General features: G+C 52.3%; 1 protein-coding gene across 6 annotated transcripts in view; it reads right to left on the reverse strand.

Annotated features, from left to right (window-relative positions):
- Window positions 1-2,358: 2,358 nt before the first annotated feature.
- CCDC13 (coiled-coil domain containing 13) overlaps window positions 2,359-24,277 on the reverse strand; it is a 40,908-nt gene continuing 18,989 nt past the window's right edge. For 3 of the 6 annotated variants that reach the window (XM_037526955.2, XM_037526947.2, XM_054693422.1), the window contains exons 9-16: window positions 22,316-22,492; window positions 20,678-20,884; window positions 18,431-18,570; window positions 17,810-17,893; window positions 14,891-15,013; window positions 6,278-6,432; window positions 3,648-3,762; window positions 2,359-3,124 (exon numbers count right to left, since the gene is read on the reverse strand). In XM_037526955.2, coding sequence (XP_037382852.1) covers window positions 2,965-3,124; window positions 3,648-3,762; window positions 6,278-6,432; window positions 14,891-15,013; window positions 17,810-17,893; window positions 18,431-18,570; window positions 20,678-20,884; window positions 22,316-22,492 — 1,161 coding nt within the window. In that variant the 3' untranslated portion in view covers window positions 2,359-2,964. Of the gene's footprint in view, window positions 3,125-3,647; window positions 3,763-4,364; window positions 4,446-6,277; window positions 6,433-14,890; window positions 15,014-17,809; window positions 17,894-18,430; window positions 18,571-20,677; window positions 20,885-22,315; window positions 22,493-24,277 lie in introns of those variants that run through there. The other 3 variants (XM_037526969.2, XM_037526979.2, XM_037526964.2) reach the window with 3 other exon arrangements.

Here is a 24,277-nt window from a genome sequence, read left to right on the forward strand (position 1 = left end):
TCCTTGGCCCCTTTGATGACCCCTAAAAAAATCCTGCTCCCTGGCTTTCCTGGGAGAGCCCTGGGTCTTCCCCTTGCACCCTTCCCCACCCAGGGAGATCCAAAGGACAGATGACTCCCTGACAGGCCCTTTCCGACCGACATCTGGGCAATGAGCCTGGGAGCTGCAGCAGGGAAGGTAGGAGGCTCTGAGGTGCCACCTTCTGTCCCTGTGTTCCCCTCCCCCCATGCCCTCCCACCCCATCTCTTTGGCCCTCAATTTCCTGCATGTCTCTGACAAAACCAGGAGGTCCCTAAAAGAAACAGCAAGTCAGATTTCCCCTCTGGGCCACTCGCGGGCCTGGAGAGGCTGGCGTGCAGTTGGTGTCTAACCGCTGACTGGCTTGTGGATGGGGGCCTGTGAGTGTGTCTCCCAGAGGACCCGGGGCTTCCTGGAGACCAGAAAGCATGTCAGCCTCACCCCCGGACCTGGGATAGAGTTGCTGCTCAACAAATATTTGTTGAACAGAGGAAAGACTAAGAGTTACCATTTATTGAGCACTCACTGTGAGCCTGTTGTTTCTCCAACATTTGACACTTCTTTAACTCAATTACTCCTAAAGAAGGGTTTTCAGGGGGGTTGGGGAGTAGACTTGGTCTCACTAAACTGGGGTGCATATGGCAGGTGCCAAAAGCTGTGAAAGGACCCTGACACACAACTTCACAACAAAGCCCTCGAGGCTGCCTGGAGACTGTACATTGAACAGACGTCTTTGTGTCCACAGTTGGCCTAGGCAAGGACTGAATACCCAGACTGGCTTCCAGGAGAGGCCAGCCAATCCAGCTACCTAAAATAAGGTGCAAAGAAGATGTTCTAGACCTGCTGCAGTTTTCTCTCTTCTCTACTCTATAAATCCTCTTTTTAAACTTGGTAGAGTGAATCCATCTATTGATACCATTCCCCTGTATAGCAGTAAACTACGAGCTAAATGCCTGAGTTTTTTTTTGACACATGTAATAGTCCTTGGAGATTTCTATTACTGTTCCCATTTTACAGGAGAAGACATGGAGGTTCAGAGAGGTTAAGTCACCTTCCCAAGCCCACACAGCTGGTGAGCAGGGAAAGAGATCTGCCCCAGACACCCCCATCTGTTTAGATCCCATGATCTGATGCCCTTTCCTTTTTAGACCCAGCCCTGAGCCAATAAGGGCAGCAAAACTGCCCTGAGTAGGCAGCAAAACCTCCCTGAGCACATCACCCACACTCCCCTGGACAACCATTGCCGCCGTGCCCATCTCCAAGGGAGGCTGGGTGCTCTTCTGCCTGCCTCTTCCTCCCAGGCCCCCACTGCACCTTCTCTGCCCCCCACCCCTCAGATCACCCTTAGGCTCCCACACCTGCAGGAGGATGGTGGCGACTACTCAGCCTGGCTGGCTGACTCTGCCTCTGGCCCACTCCCGGTCATGCAGGCCCCGCCAGCCTGGGCTCTGCCTAGCGTTTCCCTTCACAAGGAATCAGAGGAAAGCTCTTCGTTCCCCAAGCCCTGAGGACCCCATCAGAACCACAGCTTTGTCCTGATGCCCTTCAACCAACTCGCAGGAGTGGGGATCTAGACCATGTGGGTCAAGGGCTCCCTGGCTGGGGTGTCAGCACCAAGTCCCTCCACAGCCCCACCCCTGGGGCGGAGCCTGGGCAGAGCGCCCCAGCAGCCCCCCATGGCTTCCCTGGGAAGTGTGTGAGTCACTGCGCTGGCCTCTGCGCGGGGGCTGTGCATCTGCATCCACACGCACGCTCGTAGGCACACACCTGTGCAGGGCCCGTGAATGTGGCGCGGGCACTGTGTGCACATGCACGGCTACACACACAGCCGTGTGCTCCAGACCTTAGGTACTGCGTGCACGGCATCTCTTGGACCTGTGAGAATCTGGGGTCATGGTGTGGGGCTACACGTGACCCTCCTGAATGCCACCCTTCCCATGGCAGTACCTGTAGTCAAGGACAGGGTGGGAGGGCACAGTCTTCACAAAGGAGCCTGAGGCTCAATTGCAGGCCCCTTGCCAGCTCACCCCTGTGTCTGTAAGGGAAGTGTACCCCAGCTTTGTATGGACCCACTGCCACAAAATCCCAGTCCAGGTGCAACACAGAGATGCCTGTGGGAGCAGCGGGTGGGGCAGAGCTGCCGGCACGCTGGCTCTGGTGACCTGCTCACTGGAGGACCCTGGCTTAGGCAGGCAGCAGGCCAGGGTTCAACACCAGCTCAGCTCCTTTCTCTGAGCTTCAGTCTCTTCATCTGTAAAATACGGTGACTGCACCCTGGGACACCCGAGGGATGGAGCGGGTCAGGTTTCTGCAGTAGATGCTCACTCAGTGGGAGCTGTGGTGACTGAGAAAAATCATTATTATTGCAATTCTGAGGGCCTGCATCTAAGGAAGAACCCTGAGGAATGGGTCAACAGGGAAACTGGGAGTATGGTAGCCCCCCAAGTCTGCAGAGCATGGGGATGGCCACAGGTGGAGTTCCAGAGGGGAGAGTAGGGTGTGGGGACACAGGGTGAGGAGGGCAGGATGGGGCTGGAAGGCTTGGTGATGCTCCCAGCCCAGAGCACCAAGGGTTTGCTTGCGCATGTGGGGCTGTGTGGGCTCGCAGGAGCCCCAGCCTGGCCTAGGCCAGGGCCACGAGCACCTGTCCAAGGACTGCATGTGTTCATTCACAGAAGTGCGTCGTCCCGGAGCTCCTGCGGATGCCAAGTGGGCTGCGGGGCCTCCTCCCCTGCTGTCCCCACGCCTGACTGGGGCCTCCTCTGGGCTCCATCAGGACTTCTTAGCCTCCTGGCATGACATGTTGGCTTTGGTCTCTCTTGAGGAACTTCTTCTGGAAAAAGGGGCTGAGATGGCTGCCCCAGACTGGCTTTGGGAGCAGATGGAGTCCTCAGACAGAACCGGTCCCCTCCAGGCCCGAGGCTGCCCTGCTGCGCAGCCGCCGTGCTAGCGCTTGTCCACCTTCTGCTGCCGCAGGGCCTGCAGGAAGACTCCTTTCACCTGGCCCAGGGTCTCGTGGTACATACGGAAGTCCTCCTCCTTCCCTTGCAGGGCACTGCCCAGGGCGGCCTTCAGCATTTCATTCTCCTCTGCCTGGATGGCCAGCCTGGACCACATGGAGACAGGGCTCAGCGCGGCCCAAGCCTGGGCACAGGTGTGCGGGCATATGCGCTGAGGGCCCTGGGAAGGGGGCTGCCAGCATGGCTGCTTTCAGCCTCAGGGTTCGCCTGAGCCCTCCCCTCCTCCCACAGATCCTTAGAGGGAAATCATGTGGGATTTCTCGCTGGGCCCACCCGCAGGCCTGGGTCTGGCCCTTGGGGGTTCCCCAAATGCTGACTGTCTCAAGGGTGAATACTAATTTGTAGAGTTTCCCTGTCCTTCCTTCCTCATCACTGCATCTGAGAAAAGGGAGCTCAGCCACCCGCGCCTAATGAAACTGCTCTAGGGAGTGCGGGTTAACCTGGTCATGGCTGGGTTCTGTCTTCCTATAGCCAGTTGCCGAACGGCTGGCCTAAAACCCAGGCTCTGCAGGACCAGCCTTCTGTTCAAACAGGAGTCAAGGGGGCATATGATCCCTTTATCCACGGACGACAACACCACCCTTTCAGGAAGCCGGGACAGAAGGGCACCTGGTGGTCAGCTCCTCCATCTGGGACTCCACAGGCACACTGGAGAGCTGGCTGGAGGATGGGTCCTTTTTCTCGCTCGCATGTGGGTTGTGCCTGGTGTTAGAGGCGGGAGGACCTGTGGGGCGGTAGCAGCCACTCTCCGTGATGATGCCAGGGCCCTGTGTTAATCTGCTCTTCCCCCAGCTGCCTACTTCTTGGTTTTCCACTTGCTGAAACATACATACCTCCTTCAAGGTGCAGGACAAGGGCCTCCCTCCAGGGGCCCTCCCTGATACCTGCTCTACGTTCTCCCGGGCCCTGGTTTTGGCTCTATTACAGCCCCGACTCTGCCTGCCATGTACCAAGGTGGTTATGTTTGTTACCATCTCTGTCTTTGCCACTTCACACATTTCTGGAGGGCACCCGGGCCTATGGTCTGGCCTGTAGGTTGAGCCTGAGTATAGGCTGTCACTGCATCTGATGCCTCACACCACCAGTTCTCCCCTCCAGTCCCCATTCCAGCCAACAACATGCATACACACATGTATACACACATACATATACATACAGGAGATCCAGGGTGGCTGGGGCCAGGGGCCACAGAAAGTTCAGAAAAAGAAATCAAAGTCCCCCAAAGTGGGGAGCTTGGGCATGAGCACATCATACGAAAGCCTCTGTGTGAAGAGGCCCTCAGAGGTGGTGGGGTTCTTGGGGGTAGTGTGGCCCAGGGGAAATCACCTGGCATCAGCAGACCTGGTTTTCACCCCCTGCTGTGTGGCCTCAGGTAAACCTTCAACTTCTCTGAGCTGGTTTCCTCACCTGCAAAATGAAGACAATAGTTCTTGCCTCTAGAACTTTGTGAGGCCTGAGTGAATTCACCTCCTCAGGAACCCACTATGTCTCTGTCCTCACCTCCTCTACCCCTCACTATGCTCCCACCTCACTGCCTTCATGTGGTTCCTCCAAATCTCCCACCAGGCTCCGCTGTGGTGTCCCTGCTCGTTCCTCAGCTAGCTGCCCGCACATCCCCTTCTTCCACTGCCTGTCCAGTCATCAACTGCCAGTGAGGTCTCCGCCACCCCAAAGATAACAGCTACACTCTTAGCACCTCCTATGCCTTCCTCTGCATCAAGCCACAGCGCCTGCCTCCCTCTGGCCTATCACATCTTTAACTGGCTTATTTGTTTACTGTCTCTCTTCCCCACTGGTTTGGAAATGCCTCGAAGGACTGAACTCTGGAATCAGGTCTCCTCATTTGCAGACGGCAGGGATGGAGCCATGCTTCCAGAGGGCGCCACTCTGCCCGTGCCACAGGCCAGCAGGTGGCAGAGGCCATGTGGGCACTTTCAGATACTGCCCCTCAGTGTCCAGGCAGGAGAAATGTGGTTTTTCCTGCTGTGCTTAGTCTTCTCTGGTTGGGAGTCTAGCTCCTAGCAGAAGGTGAGCCCAAGGCAGGAGACTCCGCACTCCTAGAGGACCCATTCTTGAGGACCCAGGAGGGCTCAGCCCCAGGGACTCAGCCTGAACTCTCAGCAGCTCCTGGAAGGCCCCCTCCAGGCCTGGACCCTGCTGGTGGGAGAAAGGAAAAGGCACAACTCCCTCTTTGTGCCCATCCTTCTGAAATGTTCTGATCTCATCTGGGCTGGGAACAAAGGTCTGAGTGTCTTGGCTGGGAGAAGGGCAGGGGTATCCTGGGGTGTTGAGAGGCAGTGGGGGCTGCACCTCCACTCCAGAGCCTGCAGGGGGTAAGGATGCCAGCAGGAGGAGGCCTAGCTTCTCCTCGCTGGAGGTTCCTCTTCTCTGGGAGCCAACCACCCCAGAAATGGCTTTTGGTCCCGGCAGCCTGCACCCCAAGCTTGCCCCAGCCCCGCAAGCTGCTGCTGGTGCTGGCCTGGAGACAGTGCCTTAAGAACCACTGTATGGGAGCAAGAGACCTTTGAGTTTAGGACAACTAAACCTGGGCTGCAGCTGTGTGGTCACATGACTAGGAACTGGCCAATGGGATGAGAGCAGAAGTGATACAAACAACCTGAGGGTCAGCCTTTAAAGACTGTGGAGCTGCTTGTCTCCTGCCTGCTGCTGGTGGGGGAGCGAGGCAGCCAAATTAGACCGTGAGATGGAGCTGCATGTTGAGGATGGAGGGACACCAGGACGAGGAACATGGGTCCCCAAGCCTGTGGAGAGACCACTTTATCCCCACTTATGCTCAATAGCTAAGGAGGTAGACAGGGATTCTGCTCCTGGCCAGCCACTATGCTCCGGCCTCCCCAGCAAACCAACTTTGCCCCATAATCACCTCTGAGCATGGGCAGCTCTGGATAGAGGGCTGAGGGCTGAGGTGGGGGTGAGGGTGGTGGCTGAGGTATTCAGCAGAACGCCTTAAGCTAAGTGCTACCTTATGCTAAGGGCTCGCAGGTGGGCTGGGCCAGGGCTACGTGGGGCTGGGTGATGATGCTCTGGGGCTCCTGTTCTAAGTAGGAGACCAGGGGAGAAGGATGAGCTGGCAGAATTCCATCCTGATGAGGGCCTCTGCTTCCCACACTCTCCTTGAGGGGGCTGGCCAGTGCTGCTGACTGGCTCCTCCACTAGCAGCAAGATGCCCCCTCCTTCAGTCCCCCCAACTGCTGCTGGCCCCCTGGTCCAGTCTCTACCTGTTTTGCTCCTGGGGGCTGCTCTCTGCGAGCCGACTGTCCTCACAGGCTCCAGGCGCATCTTCTCCAGATGTTGCTCCAGCACCACAGTGCGTTGCCGCTCCTCCTGCAGCTTCCTCTCAGACTCCAGAAGCCTCCTGTTGCTCTCCTCCACCCTAGTGATGAGAGAGGACGGGCTGCCACACTCCCTGGCAGGCAGGGGCCGCCCTACCCACTCCCGCTCAGTTTCTCAGAGAGGTGGCACACCTTATATCGATGGTGGTGGGACTTGTTCTTTATTTTTATTGAGGTGACATAGGAACATGCATTGAAAAATCATGTAGCTCTGTCCAAGGCTTAAAATGAAAAGCTCAGCAGCCCCGCCCCACACCTCCTCACGCCCAATTCCTGCTCTCCAGGAGCAGCTACTTCTATCACTTCCAGCTGCTTCCTTGACTATTTACTGCCATCATCTTACAGATGTTTAGGATGCTATTTTTTTAAGGTTTAAATATAATCTTTTGACTTCCTGTCAGGCAACACGATATTAAAACACGACAAAAAATTGGGTTTTATTTTAGTATTCTCCCCCTTACCAAATCTCTCTCCACCCCCCAAGCTAGTTATATCACCATTGGGAAGGCAGAATTATCATTAGGTGACATATTTATTTTCTATTGCTGCTGTGACAAATTACCATAAACTTAGCCGCTTAAAACAATACAAAGCTATTATCTCACAGTTCTGCCAGAAGCTCAGCAGGCACTGTTGATGTCTCTGCTCCAGGTTCCATGGCCAAAATCAAGGGGTTCATTCTTATCTGGAGGTTCTGGGGGAGAATCTGCTTCCGGGTTCATTCAGGTTGTTGGAATCGAAGGACCAAGGGCCCCAGTTTCCTTCTGGCTGTTGGCTGCTTGTTTTCGGCTTTTAGAGGCCACTTGGCCCCCTTATCCTCAAAGCCAGCCAGATACCCTTATGTTTTGAATTTCTCTGACTTCTGCAGCATCTCTATGATCCCGGCTGGAGAAATTTCTCTGTTTTTAAGGGCTCAAGTGATTAGATTGGGTCAACCGATAATCCAGGATAATCTTTCTATTTCAGGGTCCATAATGATAATTACATCTGCTAAGTACCTTTTGCCACATAAAAGTATTCAGGCGTGACAGCAGGGGGCCAAGGGCAGGTGGGCCTCCTGTTGGCACAGAATTGGCAGAAGAGACCAGAGAGAACTCTTTTAAAAGCTTTAGTGAATTCTTGATGAGATTTGAAAAAATTGTAAAAGAGCTGAGAGTGAGAAAAGGCTCTTAGAGGAGGAAAAAAGCATTTTCGAAACTGCTCACCAGAAGCACTGAAAACTAAAATGGCCCCTGGTGAAAATCAACTCAGTGATCTTAAAGATAAACTGTGAAAATTATCCCACCTATTTTTATTCCCACAGGGCCAAGTAAGTCAATGGCAATGATATGCAACCATATTCACAGGTCGGCTCTCACCCAAGGGGAAAACATATAAAGGGGCAGGAATTGAGGGGCCATCTTTGAATTCCATCTACACAGTGAAAACAGAGGGAAAAGGAAAGAAAGTAGAACTCGATGGCATTGTAAAAGAATAAGACAACGTAGCTCCAGGGACTCCAGAGCTATAAGATTTAACATCCAAATTAGATTAAGGAAGAAAATCCTGTGAGTCTTGCAACAGATGCTATTGGAGCATTTGGTAAAATCATTAGTCATTCTTGTTTTTTTTTTAAAACTCAAAGCACAATGAGAATAGAGGGAAACACCTTACACAATAAAGCATTTTAAAATCAGCAATCAAGAACCCATCAATAGAGCAATGGTAAATAAATCATAGTGAATTAATAGTAAAATAGTCTGTAGTCATAAAAAGAATGTCTGTGGTATCATACTAAGTGAACAAGTAGGAGCAGATTGTGCATTATATAGGAGCTAATTAAAATTTTCATAACAAATTAAAAATTTAAAAACAAATAAACACTAATGCTAATGTAATTCAACCTATGAACTAAAATCAAAGAGGAACTGCAGCAGTTATTGACTAGTTATGTGTGGGAGAGCAGGCTTTCATTTTTTCTGCTACATAGTTCAGTAATGTTTGCATTTTGTTTAACTTCGTATTCCATTTGCGATAGCAGAAATAGCAAAAGAAACCAAAAGCAAATATCATGGGAAATGCTAATGCATTTTATGAATTCCTATAAAATTTAGGAATAACCAAGCTCTTGATTTCTCCCCTCCTTCTCCCAAATGTGCCTTTTCCATCCTGATAAATGTCACCATCACTCACGCAGTCGTTCAGCCAAAAAACCTGGGAGTCTCTCTTGCTCTCTCTTTTTTCTTTGTGGCTTTCAGCGCCCAATTTGCCAGCAGGCCCTACAGCTTTTCCTCCAGATGCACAAACCCAGCTACATCCCACTCCTCTACCTGCCTCCTGGCCTCTGCGCCTGCCTCTCAGGAAGTCTGTTTCTTCTCAAGGCCTCTCAAACACATAGGTATTCTGCTCTCTTTTGACCCTGCCTTCGCTCTCCCTGTTTTGTTGTTGTTGTTGACTCATCATCTGGGTTAATATGACAGGATGCTGGTTTGTCAATGGCTTTGAGTATGACATAACAGCTCTCCAACATCACGCTTATCAATTCGTGAAATTCCAAGTCTTTTAAAAGATTTGCCTTTTTACTCCATAACTGATTTTCATTGTATTTCAAGAGTCTGAGTAAACTGACCCCATGGCAGCAGGAAGTGAAGAATGTTCAGTAAGTAAGTCATTAGAGAAAATTATGTGTTAAAAATTTGCTTTCATGGGGGCCGTAACTGTTGGGATCATGACAAAAAATATACAGAGAAGGAGGTACCCCCTGCTCAGGAATTAATTTAACACAGATGATACTTACTGAAGATAAACATGCATAATATTACATATTACATATATAACACTGTATACAAAATTGTAAAGAGCTCTTTACATATGTAAAGAAAAAATATAACCAACACTTTAAAATGTGCAATCCTAGGACCTCCCTGGTGGCACAAGTGGTTAAGCACAGCACTATGAAGCTGTCCGCAGCCTCTGCAGCTCGAGTTCAATCCCGGGCCAGCCAGGGAGCTACCCTCATGGCGCAGCAGACCTCTCCTGACTCGCCTGCTGCTCCCCTCAGCAGTGTATTTCAGTCAGTCTGCCTGTTCTGCTCCCCACTCTGTCTCTGGCCTCTCACCCTCCCACACCTCTGGCCTGTACCCCAGTTCTTGTATGCATAAATAAATAAATCTTAAAAAAAAAAAGTGATGAAACTGACAATAGAATAAGGCAAAGGATTTAATGCCAATGTGATGGCAGAAGACATAAACTTGGGCTCCTGGAAGACAGCATGCTGCCAGGGAGGTTTCTGCATGCTTCTGGAAGACTCCAGGGCTGTGTTTGTAACCAAGCACTGAGCCAATATACCATTTATAAGCCCAGAAAGTGAGAAGGAAGCCTGTAGGTCTACCAGGGCCTGATGTGGGGAGAAACACCATCTTGAGAAAACTGAAGCACAAGGCAGCACTCTTGTGCTTAGGAAATCCTAACCTAATAAATCAGTGCTGATTAGAGACCACCGAAGCCCCCACAGCTGCACAGAAACAAAGGCAGAAACAATCTATAGGGGCCTTTTCTTAACCTAAGAGCTCCCACAAGAAAAAAAAAAAACTAGTTCCCCAAAATACAAACCTTGCAGGCAAAGAATTCACCGTGGGGGGAACGTAATATTTGTGACTTAGAATCCTAAGTAATGAAGACGATAGTGCAACTTTGAGGAGACTAAGAAAGTTGAAAGTTATTAAAGAGAAAGGCAAGAAATTTTACTAAAAGAACAAATGCTATAAAAAAAAGAGAGAGAGAACATGAGGTTTTACATAAAAAAGAATAGCCAGGCATGAAAAATAAAGTTACTAAACAGGTTTCATGGCAATTGAAGTCAACTGAAGAGATTTAATGAGCTGGAAGACAGAAATTGAAGAGCTGGAGTCTACCAGGGACTCCCATGGGGGAAAGAGAATTCGAAAACCCAAACCCAAGGCCAGGAAGCCCTAACCCAATCAATTAACATAACGTGCTCATCCGAGGCCACTGAAACCCCAAATGGACGAATGTGTCTTCCAGTTCACAGGAGGGTCAGCCAGGAATCAGTCCACAATATTCAGAAATTTTAACAGTTGTGGGGAACATAACAGGAAGAAAGAGAAGGAGAGCTAATCTATGTTGATGAGGAATTTTAGGTGACAAGAATGGGGAAGATGCGGAGAAGCCATCTGTGGGGAGTGGTCCTTGGCAACAGAGACTGAAGTCCTTGGACTGAAAAAGCGCGTTTCTGCACAGGCAAGAGGCAGCTCTCCCACCTGCCCTTGACTATGCCGGTACCTTTTTCTTTCTCCTTTTTCTAACCAACCTGTCCTTTTAAGATGTAAAAAAGAAAGAAAAGAAAAAGCACATTGATTCCTCAGTAGGAAAAATAAAACAAGGGAGAACTTCATAGTGAAACTTTCAGATGTCAAGGCAGGGAATATCTGAAAAAGCATCCAGGGGCAGAGTCCTTTCAACAGCAGTGGATGCTCAGACGATGGACTAGAATAGCCTCCAAGGGCTGGGTAAAATGCCTGTTTATCTAGAATTCTATGCCAATGAAATTCTCATTCAAGAGAACGGCATAATAAAGACATTTAAAAATAAACAAAGAACCAGGAAGCTTGCTATTCTCATGGCCTCACTGAACTAAAGGATCCACTTCAGTAAGAGGGAAACTGAACTGAGAAGGAAGATTAAGAAACAGGAAGCAGCAATTGAGAGAAGATATTTTAAAATATATTGGCAAAAATAGATGTATACTGATTTTATTTTAAAAAGACAAATTTGGAAAGTCAATTTTGGAAGGTTTAAGAAGTGTAGAAGAAAATATTAGGTAACAATAACATGAAAGATACAAGTAGGGAAATCAGAATAAAAGATCAAAATTTATTCTGTTGTTTGAAGTGATAGTAAAGAAACCTGCTGTCTTTAGGCTTGCTGATTTTATGTTAAAAGTTGAGGATAGCCACTAAAAGAATAGAGAATGTCTAACTGGCAAACTTATACATTAGGGAGGCAAATGAAACTTGATCCACCAAATATAAGGGAGAAGGGTGTACAAAAAGAACAAAGAAAAGCCATGGCAAGTAGAAAATATTGAGATGATCAAAATATTTCCAAATATTACAAAAATGAAAATGAATTAAACTCACTGTTCAAATCCAAATTCTCAGATTGAATTTACAAGCAAAGCCAACTGCATGCTTTTTTAAAAAGAGACATATTTAGTGACTTCTGTCATGGCAGACCAACCACACTAACTCCCAATTCTAAACAACTAGAAAAATGGATAAACTGTGAGACAGGTGGTAGCCAGATCCCCTCCGTTCTGCACCACAAAACTCCCCTAGATGAAAAATTTAGGAATAAGAGGAATAAAACTCTAATCACTGAATGGCATTCCCTCTTCAGGATTAACTATTAATTTACTCAATTGCTATTCCCTCTTTGGGATTAACTGTTAATTCACTGAATCACACTCCCATGCTCCTTCCTTTGATTAACTACTTTTTTTTAGACCTCTCATTTTCATTTATTTATTTATTTTGCATCATTGTTCATTTTTATTTTTTTTTTAAAGATTTATTTTATATAAGAACGGGGGTACAGGCCAGACTCGCGGGAGGTGAGAGGATTCACCAGAGACAGAGCAGGGAACAGAACAGGCAGACTGACGAAATACACTGCTGAGGGGAGCAGCGGGTGAGACAGGAGAGGTCTGTCAGGACAGGACAGGACAGCGCGCCATGTGGGACCCTCACCGGCCCACCAGGATCGAACCGGTGCTGCAGAGACTGCGGACAGCTTCATAGTGCAGCGCTCAACTGCCTGTGCCACCAGGGGAGCCCTGTTCATTTTTAAAGAATATTTGCTTCTCCCCACCCCTCAGGTGTAGTCCCCATGGAGTTTCCTTCACCCATGCACCCGTGCACCATCACCTCAGTCCCCTGTGCTCCTCCCTCCCTCCCTCTGGTCCCTCTCCCTCCTCCTCCCCTGCAGGATGTCTCTGATTTATACTTGTCCGTTTTTGCTTTGTTGTGTTTTGTACTGTTGTTATTGTTTTACACCACTGTCTTATTTGGTTTCCCTATATCCTATGATTAACTATTAACTTGCTCCACTGAATTTCTGGAAGATTTGGAAAAACCGACTATGTTTTAACCCTAATAAAAATTCTCTGTGTCTCCTGGGGTTGATAGTACATTGGAGACAAACACCTGCTGATGGCTGAGAAAACTCCCTGCTGGGAAAGTCAGGTACCCTTACTCCCTCCTTTTACACTGCCCTGCACTTCCTTGGACCTGGAATTGGGAAGCCCCGGTTTCCCCCACATTCCTTCCCTCCCTGTGAAATCATAGCGCTCCTGTCACTTGGGGAGTTGGCATTACTAGGGTGCCAACACAACTGCTGACTCCTTTGGTGGGCATCTCAAACAAAACTCCTGTGTGTGAAGACAATCCTCATGATCCGGAGCCTGGCTCTCTGGGGCGAGGGAAGACCTGGTTTGGGTTGTTTACAATGTGGGGCTCAGACTGGACACAGGACCACGGACACTGGTCACTGGACACAGGACTCGAGAGAAGGGAAACAGACCACAGAAGTTCTGTCTCACTTTCCACCGAGGCCCTTTTTGATGGTAGCATGGTTTGGGGGGGGTCCCCAGCACAGCGCAGCCATCTCCCTGGGATAAGGATAGGAGACTGGGGAGCTGGGGGCTGTGGCTGAGGCCCGGGAACTGGTAGGGCAGACTAAGAGAGAGGGAGGGGCCTATATTCTGAGGGTGAGAAATCCAAATAGGTTTGGGGGGACCGGAGTGCAGAGAGGGCCTGAGCCCCCCTTCTTTGCTTGAGTCCATAGCAATGCCCTGGATTAAAAAGACCATTTGTCTTTGCTAATGGGCCTGAGACAGCCTCCCAGAGCTTCCCCACTCCCAGAAATGACACAGCAGCAGAAGGGACCTCAGGAATCAAAAAGAACAAAGGCACCCCCTGAGAGCATGATGTGACCAGAGGAGCGCCCCGCTTGCCTCCCCACACCCAGCTTTGCATAGAGACACCCAGGTGAGAGGCCACGTGGAGAGAGAGACGCTATGGAGCTTCCAGCTAAATGGGCTCAGAGGGGCCCTAGCTGGCATCACGAGGAGCAGAATTACCCAGGCAACCCACAGAATAACGAGAAACAATAAACCATCGTGTTTGAAGCCACGAAGTTTAGGATTTGCTACACAGCAACAGATGCCTGAGTCACCGCGGCTCCCAAAACCCCCCACTCAGGTGCCCCTCAAGAAGGGGCGAGAAAGCCCGAGCTGAGTGTGTTTCTGCCATCTGACAGGCTAGAGGCTTCTATTTTCCATTACATTTCAGCTAGAGAAAGGGAATTAATGTTACTTTTCTCATCTACACACCCCCCCTCCCCGGCCGCTCTACGTACTGCATGAGAAGGTGTCTCTCTGCTCAGGCACAGCCACCCGCTGTCCACTTCCCAGGCCCCACCACCCAGTTCTTCTCTGGTAACTGCATGCCATTTTTCCTTTTGACAAACTGCCCCTGCTGTTCTGTGAGTATCCGGGGGTTCTTCTGGTCAGGGTTCCTGGCCTGTGTCTGGGGAGGGACATGTGAGCGACCCATGCGGGCCAGACCTCCTCTCCCAGAATGCACTGGCGTAAAACCACTGGGCCTGTGTGGTTCCAGTGCCCAAGGTTCCCGCTACCAAGGTCTCTGCACTTTCCCAGGCTCCGTTCTCGTCCTGCACCTTAGAGTCTTGCTGGCACCTCCCAAAAATCTGCCTTCCCACTGTCATCCCAGAACCCGGATTGACATGTGATCTGGCCTGTCATTTCAGAAACACAGTGGAGTCCTTTGTATTCTTCCATGTGGAGGTCACACGGTGGGGCCGTGTTGACCTGGGCACCAGCAAGTCTTGCCAAAAGGGTCACTTGAAAGAGGAACACTGACTTATCTGAATGGAAATCTGTCAACAACCCTGTGGAGAAGACCATACCTCCTGGAGCACAGCCTCGGCTGCCCGCTTCCCTCCTCTCCCCAGGGCTGTCTCAGCACCCCCACCTGTCAACAGCTCTTTTGCTGTTGGGATTCCAGACTTCAGTCTGGCCCGCATCTTCTTCTCACTGAGCCTTCGGAAGGCGCCCAGTGTAGCACCGTGCTCATCATCAGTTTTAGTTATTGGTGGGTTATCTGCCTGGTTCAACTACTCCTGAGCGTCCTCCCACCGAGACTCTCACTTGGCACCCACATGCACGCGGCAGTCCCACTGGGTGCACACAGGATGAGGCAAACCATAAGTGTGGTGGTCAGGCCTCGGGATTGTGGGGCGCTTGATGGGCACATGAGGTGTGGCTGGGAAAGTCCTGGACAAAGACTGTGCGAACCAAGCTCTCAGGTAAAGTGAACCCCTTCGTGGGAGAGGCCTGGCGCTTGGCCAAGAGGGTGCCCTTGTGCCAGGCCTTCCACCCCCAGCCCACTTAGGCCCGTGGTCTGAGGAGCCACGAGTTACCGTTTCTGCAGGACAGTGACAAACTCGGTGAGCCGGTCGCGCTCCACCTCGGTGGCCTGCCAGAGGGCCTTGAACTCTGTCACCTGAGCCTGCCAGCCTTTTTGTTCAGGGGAGTCCGAGAACCTGGGGGCCAAGGTAGGGGTAGAGGGCAGATGTCATTTGCAGGGTTACCTGAAGAGGTATACTTACCTTTGTGATGGGGTGCCTCAGAGACAGCTGGAGAAGGAAGCCAGCCCAGCCCCTCCTAGCCCCCGAGTCTTCCTCACTATATCTGGCTCTGTTGAAGTCTCTAGACCTCACATCACTGGCTCCAAAGCCAGACTCTGGCAGGGCTAAAGCTGCATCAGCACCACTGTCCATCCAATCACTGGGGACCTGAAATTAGTCTGGCTGCTGGGGAAGTGGGCTCTTGAAGTCTGGAGAGCCCTCAGCACCTGTGTGGCCTGAAGCCTGGCTGCCCTGTGTAATGCCAGGTGGGCAGTGCCGCTGTCCTTCTGCATCTCCTGGTTGGCCCCAAGTCCAACCCACCTTCCTGGAGTCTGGACACTTGGCTCTTATAAGGTGGCCAGTTTCCTCCAGCCCTGAGCCAGCCCACTGCGCCTACCTGCCCGTCCCTTACCTGCTGCCTGGGTTCAGGATAGAAGGTAGGTCTGCCCCCACTCCAACCCCCCCAGAGCCCAATTGTGAACCCAAAGTTTCTCTCTACTTGCCCTTGTTTTACCTGGTAGACCCTGGTGACCCTAGGCTTGCTTTTCTAGCATCAATGACACAGGGAGGCTGCAGAGCTGGGCATGTATGAAGGGCCAGGCTGGGGCATGTGAGCCCAGGGCTGACTGGGTCTGGGGTATTGGGCAGGTCTCCTCCCCTCTGGGCCCCAGCCCTCCCTTCTGAGCATGAGGGGTTGGTTGAGATGGGCTCTGAGGACAGCAGATGCCCCCATGTTCTTGCTACTCAAAGTTCAGTCACCTTATCAGTGGCTTTGGCACTGACTTAGTGTGTTTTAGGAATTCAGGACGTCAGTAATGGAATCGTAATGTGCATCTAATCAGCAGATGCCAGCTGGTCTGTGTGCCCTGCAGTTCAGAAGACCCTCACCTAGTGATCTCCATGACTCTCACATATGGGGCAGGAGCAGCAAGAGGAAAAGGCAAGCTGCTGGCCCGGATGCCCTATCGGTCACCACACGAGCCCTGACAGACACACTCTGGGGTCACTTCTGCTCCATGAATGTCTGTCTTGCTACCGATGGGAAGGGACTGTAAGATCTGTAAGGGCAGGGCCCACCTGTGGTCGGGTTCAGTAAATACTTGTGTGTTGTGAAACAAGAAGCAAGCTTGAAAACCAGCAGTCTGGGCAGCCAGTTCATGCATCCCAGTGGAATATAAAGGTCACAGCCACATAGGCCTGAAAGGGACATTAAGGGGCCAGCTTGTCCATCTTCCTGTTCCCAATACAGAGCAGGAAAACCTTAGAGAGACAGAGCCTGTCACTCCTCCCATGGGGTGAGAGCGTGGCATGCACCCTGATGCTTCAGAATTGGCCTACTCTTTCCCAAAAGCCCTGTGACTCCAGGCTGAGGGCTGGGACAGCTGTGGCCAGATTTGGCCCATGGTCCCCGGGCTGCCAATGGTCAGGTTGAAAGTGTCTTACTTAGTCCCTTGGGAGACAGCAGCCTACAGAGGCCCAGACCCACACGGGGCAGCTGGGGGTCGAGGGCCACTCTGAGGCCTCCAGAACCTGAGCTGACCTGTCTGAGAAGTGGGGGCGGGGGCTAACAGCAGGAGCATGGCTCCAATGGACAGTGGGCAGGGCTCAGGGGCAGGACAAAACTGGCCTTTGTCTGTAGGCTGGCAGGAAGAACAAAGGGTCCATTTAAGTCCAGAGACTTGATTCTATTAAGAAAGAGGGGGCCAGTGAGCTGAGGGGATATCAGTGACTTAAAGTGGGAACCAGTATGACGTGAAATTCTCCCCCTAGAGACTGGTTCTCAATGGGCAGGAGAAGGGAAGGGAAGGTAAGAGGCTCCAGGCCCTGGAAGATTCTCTGAGTTAACGAAGATTCTCTGTGTTAACTGTGTGGCTGCAGGAAGGATAGTAGGTTGCTGGTCTGAGGTCAAGACTCCAGCTCTTGTGTGGAGATTTCTGGACCTACTAAACATAGAGCTTCCATATGATCCAGCAACTCCACTCCTAGGTATTTACCCAAAGGACACAGAAACATCAATTCCAAAGAGCACCTGCACCCCTATGTTTATAGCAGCACTGTTTACAATAGCTAAGCTTTGGAAACAACCCAAATGCCCAAAAATAGATGACTGGATCAAGAAGATGTGGTACATATACACCATGGAATATTACTCAGCATTCAAAAAAGATAAACACATGCAATTTGCAGCAACATGGATGGTGCTGGAAGGGATCATGCTCAGCGAAATAAGCCAGAAAGAAAAAGAAAAATACCGGATGGTCTCACTCATAGCAGGAATCTAGAAAACTTAAATAAGGGACCAGGAAAATGAATAACTATAAGAAAGTGAAAATCAAAATCAACAAAAAACTATGAACCAGAGACACTTTTGGGGGGTAGGGGCGGGAGGGGAGGGATTGGGGTCAGAATGGGGGGGTTGCAATTGTATGGGGAATATAAAAATAAAATTTATTATTTAAAAAAAAATAAAAATAAAAATAAATAAATAAATAGAAATCTAAAAAAAAAAAAAAAAAAGACTCCAGCTCTGCATTCCAGCTCTGCTGTACCACGGTGGACAAGGCACTTGGACCTGCCTGACCTGCCATGTCTTTATGTTTACCTGAAAGGGTCCCTGACTTGGCCTGGCCTCAGTTTCCCCTCCTTTTAATGGGATGACAATGCAACCAAGGATGGGAAGGACTGGGGGAGCCCAGGGTCCTGGGTTCGTACCTGGGTGAGGCCCTGTGAGGACTGGGCATGGAGGGCCACGTGAGAGCAGATTCCACCAGCATGTGGCCCAGGCTGGTCACCGAGCTGTGCGGAGGCAGAAGGGGCTGGTCACTGAGGGAAGGCAGGCCGGGCCCGCGCCTCACCTCTGCATGTGCTTAGTGGGGGGAGAGGGCAGGGGCCAGCGGGATCTGGGGACAAGGAGGTGGCCAGTGCTGGCCCTCACAGTGGCCCTGGCAGGGCAACCCTCTCAACTGCTGCCCTTCTTCCAGGAACTCTTGTTTGCTCAAAATGAGACAGAACCAGGAGACAGCAGAGCCTCGAACAGTCCAACACGGGTCTGAGGATCCTGGGAGCAAGCGCATTTCGGGGCCAGCGTGGAGAGGACATTACAGGGAGCTGCAAGCCTATGCTCTCGCAGCAGCAGTATCGGGCCTCGCTGGCTCCTTCCCGCAGACGCAGGGCTAATGCACTCGAGAGGCAATGCACTCCTATTGGAAGGACAATGCCACAGGCATCTTAAAATTGCAGCCGTGGTTTCCCATCAGAGGCAGCAGGAAACAACTTTTCTTCTGAATAATTAATATTCACTTTCCAAGCCCTCCGCCCCATTTCTTTTCTTACCGAGACGATCCGAGCCTGCCAGCCTGATCGCCTGCTGAGGCTGGGGACTTGGTCAGGCCCTGGTCCTCTGGAAACTTGGTGTAGGTGGGGTTGACCTCTGGCCCGCGGGACCCCTCGCCTGCTCCTTTATTCCGAAGGTACTGCAGGGCACAGACATGGGTTCAATTCTCAGGGCTTTGGCTCAGAGGTTTGGAGAAGGCAGGAGGGGGGCTTGGCTTGATTTCGGGGCTTTCAGGGAATGTGAAAGAGACTTCTTTTCAGGAGTGAAAAGCGAGGGCTGTTTGGTGAAGGCACTCCTTGCATGACAATGACATCTAATAATGCCTCTCTTCAGAAAGCCCGCTGGTGGCAGTGACTGGCTGTTCTACATTCAGGTCCCACAGGGAAGAACATGACCTTCGAGGAGGAGGAGACCAGAGGCGGACTCCTCTATCCTCCAGTGGGCCCACATGTGGACGAAAGCCAGGTGTGTCCAGAGGCCAGCTGTCTTTGTCACTGGAGACACTTGGACCTTCTAGACGCCCAGAGCCAGATAGGCTGGCAGGGCCCCAGCCAGGGCAGGCAGGCTTGGGGCAGGCTGGGCTTCCCAGGCACCTTCCCTCCTACTTCCCCTCCCAGTTCTAGAAGAACAGCTGATGAGACCAGGCTGAAGAAGGAACATTAGAAGCCCCCTAGCAGACCAGGCCACCCTCAAGGGATGGAGGGTTGGCGTGAACCCAAACAATTTGACATGTCCCCCTGCCCCACCCATTCTGAGAAAACCCGCAGCAGGCACCGACTTGTCCGGTGGGCAGTGCTTGGCTCCCAACCAGCTGGTGACCTATGACATAAGAATCAGTCTTCTTTTAACAAATAAAACAAAACAAGAATCAGTCCTCTTTGTGCCTGGAAGCAGAAGCATGGTGAGGTGAGCAAGCCGGACTGTTCTGTGAGCCCCTTCAACCTTCGCTACCCAGGAACCTGGGGTGGGAAGCAGGGTGAGGACTGCAAGACGTTGCAAGACACATTCAGTGCCACGTACATTCTCCCAGCCTTGGGGGCTTCAGCATTCTCTCCCACACTCCATCCTGTGGCCCCAGGCTATTCTGGCCTCAGGGGCAGGTGGGACAGCTGCAGAACCACCTGCCACCACCGGCCTGAAGCCGGGGCTGAGGGGCCCTGGGCTCCTGCTCATCGGACCGGGCCGTGGGTCCCTGGAACAAAGGCAGGGCTGCTCTGTGACACACCTTTGGGTCTACTAGTCAACCCGGCTGCGAGGCTCCCCTGTCACTGAGCCCTATGTGCTGGCCAAGGAAGCCTCCCGGAGGTCACCAACTCCCCATTCCGAGCACCAGCACCACAGGGAGGAGCCACAGAGCCCACAGTGCTGACTGCTGGCAGGCCGGACTGTGCGCTTGGGCGCTTGCCGTACATCTCCAGGAGCTTACTCGTTGGACAAGCGTGTTGTGGGCATCTACTATGTGACTGGTGTCAGGCACTGAGGCCCCAGGCCTATGTCCCTCAAGGGGACATGGCGGGAGAGAAGGGGGAAATGATTATACAAAGCGACAAAGTCTGGCGCGGGTATCCACAGGGAGTCAGGAGCATGCCCGAGACCACCACATGACACAGAATGGGCGTCCAGGCAGCTCCGGCGACTAGGCAAGACCTTAAGGCAGCTGGCGAGGTGGGGGGGAGAGGAGAGAAGGTGCATGCGCAGGCCTGGAGTGAGGAGAAAGCAGTGCCTGTGAGATGCTAAGCAGCATCCACTGGCCAGGGTGTGGGGGAAAGGGAGGGATGGAGAGAAGATGCAGGAGGGGCAGCAAGAGCCAGTCAGATGGTGTTCAGCAAACTGGATGAGGAAGTGTGGCTTTCCTCTGCCGTCCTGCTGCCTGGAATACAAATGGAAAGGCTGGCACTGTCACCACCATCTTGGATCATGAAGATGAGGACCACAGGGAGGGCCAAAGAGGGTGAGCTGGCAGGAACCTGGACCCTTGAGGACTGGGGGAGGGGATGGGTGATAGAGCAAAGGCAGGTTCTATGCAGAGTGGGGAGACCATCAGGTTGGTACCTTAGAGAGGAAAGTTCTGTGCAGAAGAGCCAGGGAGCCAGAAGGAAGCAGGGGGGCCAAAGCAGAGGCAGGTAGGAAGTGGTAGGGCCTGAGCAAATGCCCTGGAAAGAAGGAGCCACTGAGCCTACTCTGGGAATGGGTGGACTTGCTCGGGCTTGGAGATGAATGCTCGGTCGGGCCAGCGCCCTACTTACCTGCACACTGAGTTGCCCGATCTCCAGCTCCAGCTGCCGCACTTTGGCCTCCCGCTCAGCCACCATGGCCTGCAGCTGGGCAACAAGGCTGCTGCTCCGCTGAGCCTCGTTGTTGAGCTGCTGGTCCAGGCGGTGCTGGGATGCTCGAGTCTTTTCCTCCTGCAGACTCAGGCTACCCAGAATCTCCTGTAGCTGCTTCAGCTGGTCCTGAGAGGAGCAAAGAGCAGGGCAGGCGAGGGTCAGCCATGGGCCCTGGGCAAGACAGGACAAGGGAAGCGCGCCTCCCCCGCTCCCAGTGGCCCACCCTGCTCTTGCAGGAAACTAACAGTGGGATAGGACCTGTTCCCCTGGGAGGCAGGAGGAACACCTTCTTGCCTGCCTTCAGGTGGGTTCCCATAGGCAGGTGGGGACCACACCCTTTTCCTGGCCTTAACTTCCTTCTCCCTGAGATGGGGCCGAGGACATGCAAGGAGCTCTCAGGGCACAGAAAGTGGTTCAGAAGTTGGCCCCTTAGTCAGTGGGAGATACTTGGATACAAAGAAATCCTATTCCACTCTGTTGAGAGATTGCCCTTGAAGGCAGTACCTAGATCCCCAGCCAGGGATCCTTTAGTCCCTGAGAAGTCCCACAGGAGAGTCCTGGGGCAAAAGCTTCCCACCAGGGGACCACCAGGAAGGACCGTGTCAGCGATATAGAAGAGGCTATGGGGCACAACTTGGAATTCAGAGACCAAAACTCTGAGCTGCCTCAGGTCCCAGTGAGAACAGACGAGGGGCAGGAAAGCAGAGAGGGGGCCTCCCTGGTGGTGCAAGGGGTTAAGACACAACCTATGAAGCTATCCGCAGCCACTGCAGCGTGAGTTCGATCCCTAGCCAGGGATCAACCCACATGGCACAGCAGACTCTCCTGACTTGCCCGCTGCTCCCCTCAGCAGTGTATTTCAGTCAGTCTGCCTGTTCTGTTCCCCACTCTGTCTCTGGTGAATTCTCTCACCCCCTCCCTGCACCTCTGGCCTGTACCCCAGTTCTTGTATGAATAAATAAATAAATCTTAAAAAAAGAAAGCAGTGAGGACTTGCTAATCGAGTAAGGTTTTACAGTCAGGTTAACCTGGTTTGACCTCCACTGTGTGGTCTTGAGGGACTTGTCTAACTATTTGGAGTCTCAGTTTCCCTATCTACAAAATGAGATTATAACACATGATAATAAGGGTTTGTCCTAAGCATAATGAACTACCACTATGGACGCCACCCATGCCCAGAAGGGGAGGAGCTCTCTGGTATCTCACAGGCAAGAATTTGTACTGGCCCACCCAGTTGTCCCTTCCATTCCGTGATGAAGAGTAAGCCAGGGGCCATCCATTTCCTCCCCCTCATCCATTTCTTCCTCCTCTGGGGTCCACAGGCCCAGCAGCTTGAGCTGGCACCAATCCCGCACCACACAACCTGCACCCCTTGGGGAGCTTCCACGCTGTTCCTGTCCCTGGCCTGGGGTCCATCTGGAGGCTGTGGACTTTTGGGTTATGCAGGTGCATTCTGGGGCTAGTGAGGGCTCATTGTGGCTAGGGCTGGGGTAGGGGGAGGTCCAGCCTTGGGGGACCAGGCCCTGGCTTTCGCCCCCCTGCAGTGGCTGGCCGTACCATGAGGGCATCAATGAGCTCATCATCGTGCCGGCCCTTCTCCACTAGGGTGCCCATCTGACTCCTGAGGGTCTTCACATCATTTGACAGCACCTTGTTCCGGGACTTCACGCCCTCAAACTTCTTCTTCAGTTCCTCAAGCTCTCTCTGCAGGGCATCACGCTCACCTACAAGTTTCTGTAACGAAAACACACAGTCATGGGCAGCGGGGCTGAGCAGGAGCTCGGTCACCTCTGGTCTCTCGTCTCTACTTGTTGGGGAGGCCCAGAGAAGCGGGAAGACTCATTGAAGGTCACAGAGCAAGTCAGTAGAGCCGGGGCCCGGACTCCTGGCCTGGGTCTCTTGGGGCCATCAGGCAGGCTGCGGCCACCCTGGCCTCAGTACATGGCAGGCATCAGCAGTGGCTGACAGTGCCCCTCCCCTCGGCCAAGAACGCAGGCCTCCAGGCAGCTGCCCCTGCGTGGCCAGCGTCAGACATGAGGAAAGCACAGGCTGACTCGTGTGTCCCACCCCCGAGATGGGAAGGGAGAAAAGCCACACTCTGGTGAGCAGCACTTAGTCTAGGGTTTAAACTCACCCCAAAAGAGCTAGAATGAAAAGGGAGGTTCCACCTGCCACTCCATCCCTCCTCTCCTCCAGCATGTCCGGCACACCACCCAGGCTGCACCTCACTTTGGTAAGTCTCAAGCTGGAAACTCATGTAGGACACACACCTCACACCTCTGCAGTCTCTCGTCCATTCCTTCCTTCCCAGATACTTCCCGAGGGCCTACTATGTGCTGGGCACTGTTATAGGTGCTAGGGATACAGCAGAGAACAAAACAGAGTCCTTTTTCCCAAGGAGCTGACATCCTAGTAGGGGAGACAGATGATGGCAAATGGTGACAAAGCCTAATTAAAAAATGGGGAGAAAGGTTGGGATGATGGCATGATCAGGAAAGGCCTCGCTAAAAAGATGACATCTGGCCAGAGGCTGAAGGAGGTGAGGGTGAGAGCAAAGGCCCTGGGGTAGAACATGTGTGGCAGGAATGCAGTGAGCAAGGTCAGGGGCAAGGTCAGAGGCCCAGGCTAGGTAAACCCTCAGGATCGTGACCGAGAGAGCAAGAAGGGTCTGGGGCAGAGGGTGACATCTGATTTGGTCTTGAGGATTAATTATCATTGAACAAGTTTTTTCAGGTCCTTGGCGAAGTGAATTCCAGGCATGAAAAATACTAAATCATGCTGAATCCGTAGGGCCGCATCTAGCTGCAGGGAGGCAGCCAGCACTCCCCTGCTGCTCTGCTGGCCACATCCTCCAGGCTTTCAGGGGTGCCTGGCAGAGGAGGGCCCTGGGGAATCCTCTCCTTCCACTGCACTGCGCAGTACAGTCAGTCCAACGGTTTCAACCTGTGGGGTTCCCTGTGGCACACAAGCCTGAGCCAGTTGCACTCACAGCCAACACTTCAAAATCTCAACTCCCCATCTCCCTTGATCCTACCCCCTGTCTCACCTCGACACCCTCTACACTCACTAGAAGTCCTCCACATCCCTCCCACTCTGAGTCCCAAATCCGCGCACCCTATAGAGTTAACCCTCAGAGTCCCAGGCCCTCGGTCGAGTCTCACAGGGACAACTACATCTGCCTCCCATGCCTCCTCCAACCTATCCCCCGAGCCTGACTATGTAACCACCCCAAATGCATGCGGACCACGTCCTTCCACAACTTACAGCCCCCTAGGACTGTCTATCCCTGGGGCCAGTCAGTGCCCTCTGTTGCCTGAGCTGGTAGCTGGGCTTCTGGCGCCCGCAGCACAGCGCTGAGAGGCAGCCCTGGCGCTGAGCCCAGCCTCCTGCAACTCTCCTTTAAGTGCGTCCAGCCCTATCACCCCTCTGGGGCCAAGGCCCTCTCTTCTTTGACATCGTGAGTTTCAGAGCCAATGTGTCCGAAGCAGCGGGGAGGGGGCCGCCCAACCAATGTTCATG

The sequence above is a fragment of the Talpa occidentalis genome, unplaced genomic scaffold, assembly GCF_014898055.3.
Source record: "Talpa occidentalis isolate TD23 unplaced genomic scaffold, MPIMG_talOcc4v2.1 talOcc4.10, whole genome shotgun sequence".
NCBI classification, from domain to species: Eukaryota; Metazoa; Chordata; class Mammalia; order Eulipotyphla; family Talpidae; genus Talpa; species Talpa occidentalis.